The sequence below is a fragment of the Lampetra planeri genome, chromosome 23, assembly GCF_965212315.1.
Source record: "Lampetra planeri chromosome 23, kcLamPlan1.2.h2, whole genome shotgun sequence".
In the NCBI taxonomy this organism is placed as follows: domain Eukaryota; kingdom Metazoa; phylum Chordata; class Hyperoartia; order Petromyzontiformes; family Petromyzontidae; genus Lampetra; species Lampetra planeri.
In genome coordinates, this window is record NC_136129.1 from 11,099,225 (window position 1) to 11,115,474 (window position 16,250).

At 56.7% G+C, this 16,250-nt stretch overlaps 1 protein-coding gene across 1 annotated transcript in view; it reads left to right on the top strand.

The window, feature by feature from the left end:
• LOC144726502 (voltage-dependent T-type calcium channel subunit alpha-1I-like) overlaps nucleotides 1–16,250 on the top strand; it is a 57,171-nt gene that overhangs the window by 16,354 nt on the left and 24,567 nt on the right. The window contains 15 exon segments of the mRNA XM_078605286.1: nucleotides 3,396–3,507; nucleotides 4,164–4,297; nucleotides 5,087–5,184; nucleotides 6,550–6,712; nucleotides 7,046–7,181; nucleotides 7,183–7,418; nucleotides 7,906–7,990; nucleotides 8,288–8,380; nucleotides 8,665–8,814; nucleotides 9,321–10,176; nucleotides 11,517–11,616; nucleotides 12,767–12,941; nucleotides 13,075–13,275; nucleotides 13,681–13,832; nucleotides 15,955–16,140. Of these exon segments, the coding sequence (XP_078461412.1) occupies nucleotides 3,396–3,507; nucleotides 4,164–4,297; nucleotides 5,087–5,184; nucleotides 6,550–6,712; nucleotides 7,046–7,181; nucleotides 7,183–7,418; nucleotides 7,906–7,990; nucleotides 8,288–8,380; nucleotides 8,665–8,814; nucleotides 9,321–10,176; nucleotides 11,517–11,616; nucleotides 12,767–12,941; nucleotides 13,075–13,275; nucleotides 13,681–13,832; nucleotides 15,955–16,140 (2,877 nt within the window).

Genomic DNA, 16,250 nt, shown 5'->3' on the forward strand with positions numbered 1-16,250 from the left:
CTGAGGGATTTCCCCTCCCCCAGGACCTCACAGAAATGCTCAGCAAATCTGCAAACTTGTTCCTGGGGCTCGGAGATTGGATCACCGTTTTTTTCCCTAATGATGGTAATATGTGTGGCGCTGCAGGTTACTTTTTTGATGGAGTTAAATAGTGATTTGTGATCGCGGGCCACTGAGGCAGACTCCATCTCCTCAGCAGCCCGCGACCACCACCCATCCTTGCAGCGCCTTACGGCTCTCCGCACCTCCGAGCGAAGGCTGCGGTAAGCCTCCTCATTCTCTGACGTGGGATGCTGTAGCCGATTAGAGTGGGCCTGTCGCTTTTTCTCAACTATCCTGAACACCTCCTCTGTCAGCCAGGGTCTCTGGGGAGGTCTGGACCGCGTACCCAAAGCAGCCATTGCAGCTGCATGAGTCACAGTCCTAAACCTCGCCCATTTATCCTCGACATCAGGAGGAGTGGGGGACGATGCCAACCCCAGTTGCAAGCGATGATGAAATTCTCACTTGCAACTTTCATCAGCTAACTGAGACCAGGCCACTTTAGGTTGGAATGGGGTCCTGGGTGTACACCCACCACCGGAGTGAAAGAATGGCAGGCGCATCTTACAGATGACTAGTCGATGGTCAGAGGGCAGATCAGCTCCACAGTAGGTCCTGGTGTCAATGACATGGGCTCGCATCCGCTGGTCCGTCACTATGTAGTCCAGCAGATGTTCTTGCTTGGACCCGGCATACATCCATGATGTTGTGTGGATGCGCCAATGCTGGAAGAGCGTGTTGGTAATTACAAGTCCATGGGCTGCACAAAAATCTAGCAGCCTCCTACCGTTTTTATTGAGCTGATCTGGCCCATGCCTTCCAATCACTCCAGACCAAGTGCCAGCATCATGAACACACGCTCACACACACGCACACACGCACGCACACACACGCACGCTCACACACACACGCACGCACACACACACACGCTCACACATACACGCTCACACATACACGCTCATACACGCACGCACACACGCTCACACACACGCTCACACACACACGCACGCAGGCGCGTGGCGCGCGCCTCCCGTGACCCTGATCGCGGCGCATGGCCAAACGCCCCGATTCTGCGCGCCTCGCGAGAGCGGAATTTACACATCCAGCGACACGGCACTGGGTCAAAAATATATACACACACATCGCACACACGTAATATATACACACACATCACGCACACAAGTCTCTTTGCATTATCTGGCTCGATTCCCATCTCAACTTTAAAACCTCACGATCGACATTCTGAATAACAAATGAAGAATGAGGATGGTGACTTTGTACACAAGAAAATCCCGCGTCTCATCTCTTACACGGAAACATCGGGTAGCTGCTGCATCTGTGCCTATCCTAGACTTTACTGACATTAGATACAAATCAACTTCCAATACCACTTTGGCTTCGCTAAATCCCGCCTTTCATTCGTACTCACACTTTATCTTACAAACCAACGTCTCCACTCATCACTGGCATCTTTACACCAATACCGGTTATCACCTCTGCTTTCAACTCGGAGGGTGACTCATTGGGCCAAGTCCATTTCTGATGCAAAGACAAATATCTCTAGCCAAGCCTTAATATACTGTCGGGGCAAATGTTGTTAGCGAGCACCTACAAATTCCGCAACGGCACCCGAGGGGGTGTGTGGCCAGCACCACGCACGACCGCCTTTGTTTCTTCACCGCACCAGGTACTCATTTAAGGCTGAATCAACCGAGGGGAGGCCTCGGACCAATTCCGAGAATCGTTACTGGTGCTGGTCGCCGTGAGCGGAAATCGAACTCGGCCCGCCAGGTTCATAGTGCGGCGCGCTAACCACTACACCACCGCTCCCCACATCTCGAGTCGACACACACTGACACGCGTTACTCGGTCACTCACCTACCCACAGTGTTTGTTTATTCAGAACCAAAACCCTCAAACTCCTAGACGCTCCACATGCAGTCTCTGTGACCAACACGGAGACCCATCGACTTGCACAGCGACCCTCAGACTCACACAGAGGCCCATAGATTCGGTGGAGACACATTGGGCAGGTTTCTCTGTTCATGCGTCACCCGCCTGGAATTCCATCGCTTTATAAATAGCCTTGGTTCCTCTGCCATCTCAATCACAGTTCGATGCTGATCTATTGATTCGTTATAATAGCTTCACTTGTATGCACTGTATATAACTTCTTTCGCACCGTACGTAGCAGTTATTATTCACCCGTATATCGGTTCTGTTTATATGTTAGTCTAACAATCATCATAGATTTCCATTGCCCATCGACTACCTCTGCCCACCCACTTACATTACCCATAGACTTGCATTGTCCATTTGACTCGTCTATCCTTGTGTCTGTTTACATATCAGTACAATAGTCACCCTACATCTGTTGAATGTTTCTGTAACTTCGTTTTGTGATTGTGTCGTGATGGGTTTAAATATAATCTGCCCAAGCTGCCTCACGTTTCAGGTAATTTAATATAAAAAAAAATTCTCACGTGACAAAGCAGTTGTTTTTGCGATGATTTATCTTTGCTTAATTCAGTTCAGTTCATTTATTCGGTAAAGCCCTGTGAGCCATTCGGCTCTTGTTGTTAATTTGGATTCCCCAGGTCACTCTTGCAAATGCGACTCAATCTGGTGTGTTCAGTTCACACCTGCTTGCACAAAATCAAACTTGATGAGCAGTGACACACGCCACACACGCTGACGCATGAACATATTGACGCACACACACGCACTCACGTAGCACACATCTCACGCTGACACGCGGAAGAGCACACACCGAGCCCTCACCCCACCTCACACCCACGCGTTTTGCTGCTCACCAACAACAACAACAGCAGCAGTCGCCACTCGCCGCTGAGCGACGGTGACGTTACCACGGCGCTTGTGCCAGGCTAGGTGCACTCGGAGGCTGGCTATCACGTGGAGTGTGGAAGGCTCGCTGGCAGAAGGTCACGTGACAGACCGCAGGTGTTACGAGTTCACTGAGACGACTGTCAGATCCACCTCCTGTGCCTCCCCGCCGTGCCACATCCACGACACGCGCGCGGGGATTGATTTTCACCGCGACCTGGTGCTGGTGACCGTGTTCAGCTCCGTGCAGCAGGAGACTGCACCGTGGTGCCGAGAGGCCTGTGCCGACCGAGAGTCGTGTCCGGGCTCGCCCGGTGGTGGAAGAGGTGGGGACCCTCGTGTTCACCCTCCCGCCATAAAGTCCACCTCCACACAACTCCACCACACTCGCGTCTGCCCATTAGTGCGTTTCTCCTCACCCGAGTCTCCCCATATCCAAGACTCCACATTCACCCGCGCCCGAGAGCCGACACCCCCTTCCTTGACTCGCCGGCGCCCGCGGACTGCACGTGGTTCGAGCGCGCCAGCATGCTCGTGATCCTGCTCAACTGCGCCACGCTCGGCATGTTCCAGCCGTGCGCCGAGGGGCAGTGCCGCGCCCAGCGCTGCAGCGTGCTGCAGGTGAGCCCGCACTTGCTCCAGGTAAGGCATCCAGGTAAGGCCGACAGGTGAGGCCCCACTTGCTCCAGGTAAGGCATCCAGGTAAGGCATCCAGGTAAGGCCGACAGGTGAGGCCCCACTTGCTCCAGGTAAGGCATCCAGGTAAGGCCGACAGGTGAGGCCCCACTTGCTCCAGGTAAGGCATCCAGGTAAGGCATCCAGGTAAGGCCGACAGGTGAGGCCCCACTTGCTCCAGGTAAGGCATCCAGGTAAGGCATCCAGGTAAGGCATCCAGGTAAGGCATCCAGGTAAGGCATCTAGGTAAGGCCGACGGGTGAAGCCCCCAGGTCCTGCAAGTGGAGCCTCCAGGGGAGGCAAGAAGTCAGCGGCTGCCTTGCCAGGTGGTGTTCACGCTCATCCTCTGGGTGATATTTCTCTGATATGTGCGAGTGTGTGATGATGAATTCAGTTCGGCTATGTTGATGGATAGAAATGACTCGTTTATGATGGTAATGATGACAATGATGATAGTGGTGGTGATGATGATGATGATGGGGTGGTAGTGATGGTGATGATGGTGGTCGTGGTTATCGTGGTGATGGTGGTGTTTATGGTTATGGTGTTAATGGTGGTGGTTATGGTGGTGGTAATCTTGGTGGTAATGGTGGTCACTCCAGGCATTCGATGACTTCATCTTCACGTTCTTCGCGGTGGAGATGATCCTCAAGATGATGGCGCTGGGGATCTGGGGCCGCGCGGGGTATCTGGGGGACACGTGGAACCGCCTCGACTTCTTCATCGTGCTGGCGGGGTAGCGCGCTCACCCCTCGCTCACCCCTCGCTCACCCCTCGCTCACCCCGCCATTACTCCTCACTCACCTTACGCTCACCCCGCGCTCAACTTCATTGATCCCTCACCCCTAGTTCACCTCACGCTCACCATCACTTACCCCTCATCCACCCCTCACCGCTCACGCACCCTTCGCTCACCCCTCGCTCATACAGCGCTCACCTCTCATTTCACTTCTTACACACCCCGTACTCCCCCCGCGCAATGACTAACCCTTCACTCACCCCTCGCTCACTAAACTCACCTACACTCACCCCTCGCTCACTCTACCCTCACCCCGCACTCATCATCACTCTCATTCCTCACCACACGCTTCCATTCCTCGCTCACCCCACACACTCAACTCTAAAACTGTTGTCACCCCCTTAGCTCACCTCTCACTCACCCTCCACTGACCCCTTGCTCACCTCTTGCTTACCCCTCACTCACAGCTCATCAACCTCTCACTCAGTCTCTGCACCCTGTCCTCGTCCTCCCCACCTCGTCCACCCATCGTCCTCCCCACCTCGTTTTCCCGCTCTTCATCCTCTCATCCCCATGCTCCCCTCGCCGTTCTCATCCCACATCGTCGTCTTTCTCGTCAACCTCCCTTTTCTCCTCCCCCATATCATCCTCTTCTTGTCCTCTCCACCTGCTTCCACCTCGTCCTCCCCTCTTTGTTCTCTCACATCGCCCTCCCTCACCTCGTCCTCCCCTCCTCGTCCCCCTTCCACGTCGTCCTTCCTCACCTCGTCCTCCCCACCTCGTCAGCATGCTGGAGTACTCGCTGGACATGGAGAGCGTCAGCCTCTCCGCTATCCGCACGATCCGCGTGCTGCGCCCACTGCGAGCGATCAACCGCGTCCCCAGTGAGACTCACTCGCCCACTCACCCAGCCACTCACCACATAACCCACTCACTCACTCACCCACCCACTTACACTCACCCACTCACTCACCCAGCCACTCACCACATAACCCACTCACTCACTCACCCACCCACTTACACTCACCCACTCACTCACCCAGCCACTCACCAAATAACCCACTCACTCACTCACCCACCCACTTACACTCACCCACTCACTCACCCAGCCACTCACCAAATAACCCACTCACTCACTCACCCACTTACACTCACCCACTCACTCACCCAGCCACTCACCAAATAACCCACTCACTCACTCACCCACTTACACTCACTTACTCACCCACTCACTCACCCAGCCATTCACCAAATAACCCACTCACTCACTCACCCACTTACACTCACTCACTCACTCACCCACTCACTCACCCAGCCACTCACCAAATAACCCACTCACTCACTCACCCACTTACACTCACTCACTCACCCACTTACACTCACTTACTCACCCACTCACTCACCCAGCCACTCACCAAATAACCCACTCACTCACTCACCCACTTACACTCACTCACTCACCCACTCACTCACCCAGCCACTCACCAAATAACCCACTCACTCACCCACTTACACTCACTTACTCACCCACTCACTCACCCAGCCACTCACCAAATAACCCACTCACTCACTCACCCACTTACACTCACTTACTCACCCACTCACTCACCCATCCACTCAGCAAATAACCCACTCACTCACTCACCCACTTACACTCACTCACTCACTCACCCACTCACTCACCCAGCCACTCACCAAATAACCCACTCACTCACTCACTCACCCACTTACACTCACTCACTCACTCACCCACTCACTCACCCAGCCACTCACCCAGCCACTCACGAAATAACCCACTCACTCACCCACGTACACTCACTCACTCACCCACTTACACTCACTTACTCACCCACTCACTCACCCAGCCACTCACCAAATAACCCACTCACTCACCCACTTACACTCACTTACTCACCCACTCACTAACCCAGCCACTCACCAAATAACCCACTCACTCACTCACCCACTTACACTCACTTACTCACCCACTCACTCACCCAGCCACTCACCAAATAACCCACTCACTCACTCACTCACCCACTTACACTCACTTACTCACCCACTCACTAACCCACCCACTCACCAAATAACCCACTCACTCGCGCACTCATTCACCCTCAAGGCAGGTGTGAGTGATGCCAGGTGTGTGGCTGCTCACTGGGCAGGTGAGAGTGAAGTGAGTGGGTGAGCCGTGCCCGCGAGGCCGGAGTAAGCGGGTGAGCGGGTGAAAGGGTGAGCGCTGCCTCTAGGCATGCGCATCCTGGTGACGCTGCTGCTCGACACGCTGCCCATGCTGGGAAACGTGCTGCTCCTCTGCTTCTTCGTCTTCTTCATCTTCGGCATCGTCGGGGTTCAGCTGTGGGCCGGCCTGCTGCGCAACCGCTGCTTCCTGCGCGAGGTGAACGCCACCCTGTGAGTGAGGTCCCTGTGAGTGAGTGACCCTGTGCAGTTCTTCGGAACCAAACCTACAGCAGGAGTACCACACGTGTATTCTGCAACCACCACCACCAAGTGTGGATGGGGTCACCAACTTACCGGGTTTAACCCGGACTGTCCGGGAATTTGCGTCTGTTTTGTTTGGGTGGCAGGAAGTGATTTGTACCGAGATGTGGTGCTGGTGACCTTTGTTGAACTCTATCAGAGTTACCTGCACAGTGGTTCTGAGGAACCCAGGCCGACCGCGGAACAGGTCCGGGTTTTCTGCGGAAGCGGCAACGACCTGAGCCGCGGTCTCCGTGCCCGCAGGGACGTGGACGGCTCCTCGCTGCCGCTCTCGCCCGTGTTCCGCACCGAGGACGAGAGCGACCGGCCCTTCATCTGCTCGCTGCCCCGCGACAACGGCGTACGCAGCTGCCGCGACCTGCCGAGGTCGCGCCTCGCGGGGGGGGCCCTGCGCCTCGGGGGCCGCCCTCGGTGGGGCGCGGCGGAGCGGCGGGGCGCCGCACAACGGTTCGGGCCCCGCGGGCCCCTACGGCCCACACGGCTCACACGGCCCACACAGTCACTACAGCCCCTACAGTCCGCACGGAGGCCTCGGCGCGCAAGCCATGGTGTCCATTCCTGAGAACCAGAGCGCGGCGGGGCGCGCCGTGTGCGTGGACTGGAGCCGCTACTACAGGTGCTACCCCCCCCCAACCCCCACCTCTCAGCTCCCCGCCCCCCCCCTCTCCCACCACGGGCTCTCACCTTGCTACCCTTCCCCTCCATTACCTCCCACCCTCTCGCCCCCCCCCCGCACCACACTTTACCCCCACGTGGGGGAGCAGCAATCATGAAACTGGAGCCGCTCGCGAGTTTCTCATGGAGATTGATAGAAGTCACGGGAGAGTGAGGGGAGGGGTGGAGAGAGGGGGGGAGTGAGAGGGAACGTCAGGGAGAAGGGACCCCTATACAGGATCTTTATACCCCTCGGCATTGATCCCCTTGCCTTCATCCTCTTTGCTTGACCCCCCCCACCCAGGATTGATCCCCTATCGTGATCCCCTTGCCGAGACACCCAAATCTCGACCCCCCCCCCCCACCCCGGATCGATCCCCTATCGTGATCCCCCAGTTTTGATCCCACGGTGCTGGCCCGCTTCTCTTGGCCCCCCCACTCCCACCCAGCGAGTGCCGCCCCGGGAAGAGGAATCCGCACGGAGGCTCCGTGAACTTTGACAACATCGGCTACGCGTGGATCGCCATCTTCCAGGTGAGACGAGGGGAGGGAGACGATGAAGGGGGGGAGGGGGGGGGAGAGTTGGGGTTGGGGGGTGATTACCGCAGGGGCCGCGGAAGCTCTGCGCTATCTTTGATGTTTTTATGTTGAACTTCTTTCGCACCGTACGTAGCCAACCGTGTTCATCGGAGGTTCGGGGGAAGGACAACAAACTGAGAGTGACTGAATAATTCCCTAATTCTCGTCCCAGACGCGACCCGCTAGACGATGCTTGTGTGGTGGTGCTGGTGGTGTTGATGATGGAGATTGTGGTGGTGGTGCTGTTGACAGGTGATCACGCTGGAGGGGTGGGTGGACATCATGTATTACGTCATGGACGCGCACTCCTTCTACAACTTCATCTACTTCATCCTCCTCATCATTGTGAGTCCGCAGATCGGGCGTGGGGTGGGGGTAAGCATCTGGAGTTTGTTTGATTCCCACGCATGGCCAACAAGAGTGACAAATATCTGAGCCAGTTCTGGGCCTCGCCTAGGCCGGTTCAGCCTTAAATGAGTACCTGGTGCAGCGTGTAAGTGTACGGCTGAGTGTGGTGCTGGCCACCTACCCCCTCGTGTGTCGTGATGGTCTTCACAGTTGCTCGCCCAGCACTTGCCCCAGTACGATGCTAATGATGACGGGGGGTCGATGTCATTGTGTGTGCGCAGGTCGGGTCGTTCTTCATGATCAACCTGTGCCTCGTGGTCATCGCCACGCAGTTCTCCGAAACCAAGCAGCGTGAGAACCAGCTGATGTACGAGCAGCGGGCGCGCCTCGGATCGCGCGGTAGCTCCATCGACAGCGCGGGGGGCGACCAGGTGTGGTGGGGGGGGGGCTCCGGTCGACGCACCCAACCCACTCGCACACGTCCAGTCTACACCCTGTGATGCATTATAGTCGACTCAGTCACCCGTTCACGCACCCACTCATCACACTGCAGGTGGGACAGTTCATCCTCCCATCGTCATCTCTTTCCTCCAAGCTCTCATAAGAATAACCTTGCTCAATTCAAGAAACGTGCTAATCTTTATCTATTACGACTTTCATGGTGCTGTCCGTCGCTGGTCGTTTGGCGTTTTGTGTGTGTGCTCAGTAACTGTAATAAACACGCACCGCGTGCGTTACTACGCACGCGGTGCGTGACACGTGGGGGTAGACGTCGCCGTCAATTTAACGCGTAATTTACTCTGTGAATCGAGTGTCGCGCGGATCCCCCCAGGCGACTCTTGCAATTCCTCCTCATGACCGCCCCCACTCCTGCCCCCCCCCCGTTCTGCTGCTGCTCCTCCTGCACTCCCCCACTGCACCCCTCCCGCGCGCCCAGGAGCCGGGCAGCTGCTACCAGGAGCTGCTGCGCTACAGCGCGCGCGCCTGCCGGAGGCTGCGGCGACGCGCGCTGCACCTGTGGGGCGCCTGCTCCTCCGCCTGCTCCTCGGCCCGCAACTCGGCCTCCTCGTCGCAGCCGCGCTCCGCCATGCGCGGCTCCTGCCTGGAGCGCGGCGGCTGCCTCCACGTGGCCAAGCGGCGCCCGCGCTGCTCCTGCCGGCGGCACCGCTCGTCCTCCCTCCTCCGCCACCACTACCAGCAGCAGAGCCACCGCCGGCGGCACGTCAGCCACCACCACCACCATCACCGCCACCACCACCACCATCACCACAACCACCACCACCGGCGGGACGGCGGCGCGGCCCGGGGCACCCTCGCTGGCGGCGGCGGCAGCAGGAGGAGGAGAACGTGCAAGTCGGTCCACCGCCACATGGTCCACCACCACCACCATCATCACCACCACTATCACATCGGCAACGGCAGCGGCCAGCAGCAGCAGCAGTCGGCGGCGGCGGCGCCCGGGATCCCGCAGCTGGAGGCGGGAGAGGCGGGGGCACCTCTGGGTCCCGGCGGGTCGAGCGGGGCCCTGGTGGTGCGTGGGCGCGGGGGGCGTACCGCCTCCGTGCACAGCGTCTTCCACGCCGACTGCGTGCGCCTCGACTGCCCCCCCACGGGGGTCAAGCAGCCGCTGTCTCCCCCCACGCCACGTGTCACGCCCCCCATCAGCTACCCGACCATCATCGCGTCGGGCCCCCCACAGAACGAGGATGCGGCGAAAGCAAAGGCGGCGCCAGGGAGGGGGGGCTCCATTGCTCCCTACAGGGGGCTGCGGCGCTTCTCACGCACCTACAGCAGTACGCGTGTCCGTATGTGTGCGTGTGTGCGCTGGCGCGGTGGTTAGCGCACTGCGCTACGAATCCGGCGACACGAGTTCGATTCCCCGCTCACAGCCAACCAACATCGGTGACTAACATCTAAATTGGTCATGGGCCTCCCCTGGGTCGACTCGGGGTTATAAGAGTAACTGATCTCGACACATGCAATGGGTTCCACTGAGTCGCAGACGTCGACTTTGGAGGCAACACGTTTATTCAGTTGCAACACACGGAGTAACTTCCCCTGAACAGAATAACAACCTAAGGTGGTGACCACCAGGCTAACTATACTAGTTACTACACTAGTTACTACACTAGTTACTACACTACTACACTAGTTACAACGTAACTGCTACTACGGACCGGAAGAAACAGCTTCGGCCCCGGTCCACGTGTTGGAGACTCGTTGAACGGAGATCGTAGACTCAGGGTTTCTTCCAGGATGAACAATAACCACCCTGGTCCCTCTCGGGACCCGGCTTCTATTCTCTGCGGCGTGGCCGGCTCCGCCCTTGGCCACGCCCACCTTCCAGAATCCTTTGGAAGGATCTGGGTCCCAATCACGTGACCCCCCCTAGCCCCCCCCTCTTGGGGCCCCTCTGTCCACTTAACCAGTCACGTGTCCTCCCGGGTCAACCAGAGTGCCGTGGCCTCACACGACCCTCACCCTTCGGGCGGCACCCACACACCCCGTGTCCCATGGGGCTGGCACGGCACCAACCGCCTGGTGGCCTCCGGCGATGTCACTGCACACATACAAGAATTGGGTTCACCCTTTCTGGCAATAAAACAGGTGCTAAGATGTTCAAACACCAAACAGAAACCCGTTGCAAGGAATCGTATCGGCATTAACCACACACACCTGTTTCATTGCCAGAAAGAGTCAAACCAATCCTAAAATGTTGATACTGGTCAAGAAAGGTCCCATGATGATCTGTACACATCAGCATTGGGGATACAAAGGCGAACGTCTGCCGTGTTGGCCTCAATAGGTACTCGTTAACATCCCTTGCCCCAGCAGTCTGTTGAGTGCGATACGGGGGTCGTTGTATTTGTATGTAGCGAGTCCGTGCGTGTGCCAGGCTGACCGCTGTTGTTTAGATCCCCTACACAACCATTGCCAGGTCCAACAGCGACCACTAACCACCATCATCATCACAATCACAATCATCACAATCACGACCACTAACCAGTCACCACTACCAACTCCACCATCATCACAATCACCACTACCAACACCACCACCATCATCACAATTATCACAATCACCACCACCACTACCACCACCACTGTAAGTGACCCGTGGGTCCGCGCTGCAGGTTCGCGCCGCGACTCGGGCCGCTCCTCCCGCGGGTCTCCCTCGCTGCTTCTGGAGCGGGAGCTGCAGCGCTGCCCGCACTGCCCGTCCGACAGCTCCGAGTGAGGGAGCCACGCCCCCTCCTCACCCCGCCCCCTCCTCACCCCGCCCCCTCCGCACCCCCCCCGCACCCCCCCCGCCTCCTCCGCACCCCCCCGCCCCCTCCCCCGCCTTCACCAGGCGGGCACGGGTCACTGGATCAGGGATGAATGCAGTGATATTTTACTGCCTCGACCTGGCCCGCGTGGACTTTCTAGACCTCGCCGCGTTTCGCCACGGCGGCGACGCATGCACAGCAGCCCTCCAGGCGTGCGGGGGTCACCTTCGTGACGCGGTCTCCACGTGTCCGGCCGCCAAGGAGAAGACAATACCTAAGGGCAGACGTGGGATACTGTCAGGGCAAATCTATGGGTGTCTGAGTGAGTCTATGGTTCTCTGTGCGAGTCCATGGGTTCGTGTGAGTCTCGGAGCAGGTTGTGGGAGGAGGCTGTCGGGCAGTGTTTCGGAGGCCGCTGCGCGTCTCCTGCGCAGCATCTGCGAGGTCCGGCGGAGGGCCTCGGTGGCGATAACGGGCGGTCGTGGTGACATCCGTAGCCTCGGCCGCGATGACGTCTTGGCCGTGTATTACACTGTGGCCTTAAAACAGATCAAACAGGCGGAGTTTCGGGCAATGACCCTTCTTCGTAGCACCATCTATATGCTATGCAGAGGGGCATTGCCCGAAACGTCGAATACTATATACCGTGTTATAGACGAGTGTGTTGAGTTGCTTTGTTATTTTTGGTAGTACACCGCTGCCAATGCAGCAGCATCATCGCCAGATCACGTGGCCAATTACAACAGGAAAGCCGTATGGGGTCTCAGGACTGATTGTCAGGATCATGGTCATGATCCATCCATCACTTTGGCCAATCCTGTTTTTAAGGAGTGATGTTTGCTTCGTGTCGGAGGAAACTGGAGAACACTCAAAGGTCTGCACAAACGGGTTCACAAACCCTCTTGCCCTACTACCATCTGGTCACCTGGCATATCAGCTGGTTTGGTAATTTTATGAATCTCTGTGTAATCCACCAACCCCATTTCCTTCAAAGCGCTGTATCACGTCACGGTTAATAAAGGTCACCATGCTGAGCGTTGAGCGAGAGACGCGGCGGCGCGCGACTCGAATTATATCCCGTGCCCCCCGCAACCCTCTACCGCCCCTCCCGTCAGCTGCGATTGCAGTGACAGCGATAGTGGGAGTGACGCGGGGTCGGGGCTCGGGGCAGAGGGACCCCCGCACCCCCGGGACCCCCGGGACCCCCGGGACCTCCGGGACCCCCGGGACCTCCGGCGTCCGAGCGGCCGTCGGGACCAGGATCGGCCCGAGGAGGGGCCACCTCGTCGGGTGGGTCCCTCTGCCCCTGACCCGTGCCACCGTCATCGCCTCCTCCAGCAACAGCACCGCTCGGATCAGCGGCATGAACCCGCAGAGTCGCTTCGGCCGCGCCCTAACCAGCCGCCCTCCCCTCCTCTGCCAGGTGGCCCGGCTCCCCGCGCGAGCGCGCAGATGGGGGGCCGTAAGGCCCCGCTGGGCGCGCACGTGGGGAACCGCGGGCCCTCGATGGGCGCGCGTGAGCCGCTGGTTCCGCGCGATCGTGGAGAGCAAGTATTTCACCCGCGGCATCATGGTGGCCATCCTCATCAACAGCCTGAGCATGGGCATCGAATACCACGAACAGGTGCACCAACCCCACCACCACCACCTCCACTCTCTGCTGCTATGCGCTGTCGAGTAAATCTTGAAGATTCAGGTGCTGCAGTATTTGGCTTCAGCAGTGTGTGAATACACTTGACTAATTTGCGGTGTAATTTTTGCGAATTTGTGAAATTTGGACCATGATGTCGGCATACAATGGCCTACTTATTTCGAATGACGTGACAGGATCTTTCACGCTCACTGTGGAAACGCCCGGTGCGTTTTTTTGGTTAATACCGAAGTGTTTACCAGGGTGGCCTGTCGGATTTAAACCGTGAAACTTTGCAACAAGTGGTGAACGCGCTAGAGCTGGGCCATGTCACCGCTCAAATGAATGGCAAGATGAGTGTTTCAGCTCCTGCACTTCCTCCCTCCGCCTCCACTGCAGCCCGAGGAGCTCACTAATCTGCTGGAGATCAGCAACATGGTGTTCACCAGCATCTTTGCGCTGGAGATGCTCATCAAGCTGCTGGCGTCCGGGCTGCTGGGCTACATCCGCAACCAGTACAACATCTTTGACGGCATCATCGTCATTATTAGGTGCGTCACCACCACCACCATCAAAAAAATCACCATAAAAACCACAACCACCATCCAGTACCACAACATCACCGCCACCGCCATTGAAAACTCTAACACAAAACCATCACGAGCATCACTGTGGAGAATTCGAGACAATAAATAAGCAGACAATTGGCCACCTTTCCATATCTGTCTCTCCACATACAAAATACCATTCTTTTGACACATCACATCAGCCACATAACCTTTTGGCAGTGCATACTTTTATCAGCCTTTGTGTAATACAAGAAAACTCTGGAACGGTTTCGACATGCAATGTCTGATCAGCAGAGTCAGGCTTTCTTGAACAATTCTGATGAACTGCCAGATGTTTCTAAGCAAGGCCTCTGCCGTACGGAAACTGGATTCCAGGGTAGTGGTTGGAGCGTGTCCTTGTGTATTCCAACCAAAACCACGCTCTCACATCAACCACATCACAACCACGCTCGCACGTCAACCACATCACAACCACGCTCTCACATCAACCACATCACAACCACGCTCTCACGTCAACCACATCACAACCACGCTCTCACATCAACCACATCACAACCACGCTCTCACATCAACCACATCACAACCACGCTCGCACGTCAACCACATCACAACCACGCTCTCACATCAACCACATCACAACCACGCTCTCACGTCAACCACATCACAACCACGCTCTCACATCAACCACATCACAACCACACTCTCACGTCAACCACATCACAACCACACTCTCACATCAACCACATCACATCCACGCTCTCACGTCAACCACATCACAACCACGCTCTCACGTCAACCACATCACAACCACACTCTCACATCAACCACATCAACCACGCTCTCACATCAACCACATCACATCCACGCTCTCACATCAACCACATCACAACCACACTCTCACATCAACCACATCAACCACGCTCTCACATCAACCACATCACATCCACGCTCTCACATCAACCACATCACATCCACGCTCTCACATCAACCACATCACAACCACGCTCTCACATCAACCACATCAACCACGCTCTCACATTAACCACATCACAACCACGCTCTCACATCAACCACATCACAACCACACTCTCACATCAACCACATCAACCACGCTCTCACATCAACCACATCACATCCACGCTCTCACATCAACCACATCACATCCACGCTCTCACATCAACCACATCACAACCACGCTCTCACATCAACCACATCAACCACGCTCTCACATTAACCACATCACAACCACGCTCTCACATCAACCACATCACAACCACACTCTCACATCAACCACATCACAACCACACTCTCACATCAACCACATCAACCACGCTCTCACATCAACCACATCACATCCACGCTCTCACATCAACCACATCACAACCACACTCTCACATCAACCACATCAACCACGCTCTCACATCAACCACATCACATCCACGCTCTCACATCAACCACATCACATCCACGCTCTCACATCAACCACATCACAACCACGCTCTCACATCAACCACATCAACCACGCTCTCACATTAACCACATCACAACCACGCTCTCACGTCAACCACGTGGTAGGCAGCAGCATCACCGTTTGCCGAGATATCATGGTCACATTCAGTCGCGGCTCGTGACATTTTCACTAGGTGGGGCTGTTGTGAGTGGTGTTCTAATTAAGGAAAACCTCGTCGTGTTATTGCTACCATCGCCATTGCTGTTGTTTCCTCCTCGAGCGTGTAGGCCGTGACCTGCTGTATCTGCACAGTGTACCCTCGCGTCGTGACATCATCTCTCATCACAGCCACGGGCGACTTCTTCACCGCCCTGAGTGTGTCTCTAACGGCGTGGCTACAATGCGAAGCTAATCGCGATGACTGATGGGGTATCTGTCAGTCGGACGCCTTCACAGCCGCCCAGAGACCTCCCCGAGGCACAAATCAGACTGTGTTGAAATAATCATTAGATATAAAAAACATAACTAAACAATTGATAGAAAAGTATTTTTTATTAGAACAATCATTTCTCAACTCCAGCTGCTTGGTGGGGCGGCACACCAACGCCCCCTTTGTCCGCGCGTGTCTCGCCGTGCCCCCCCCTCCCACCGCAGCGTGTGCGAGATCGTGGGGCAGTCGGGTGGGGGGCTGTCGGTGCTGCGCACGTTCCGGCTGCTGCGCGTGCTCAAGCTGGTGCGCTTCATGCCCGCGCTGCGGCGCCAGCTCGTGGTGCTCATGAGAACCATGGACAACGTCGCCACCTTCTGCATGCTGCTCATGCTCTTCATCTTCATATTCAGGTGCGGTGCGTGCGGGGACATCTCTACATCAGCCACAGCACCCCCGGGAATCGCGTGACTCTTGTGTGACCACCCACACTCTGCATCCATCCTCTCTCAGCTACATGTCG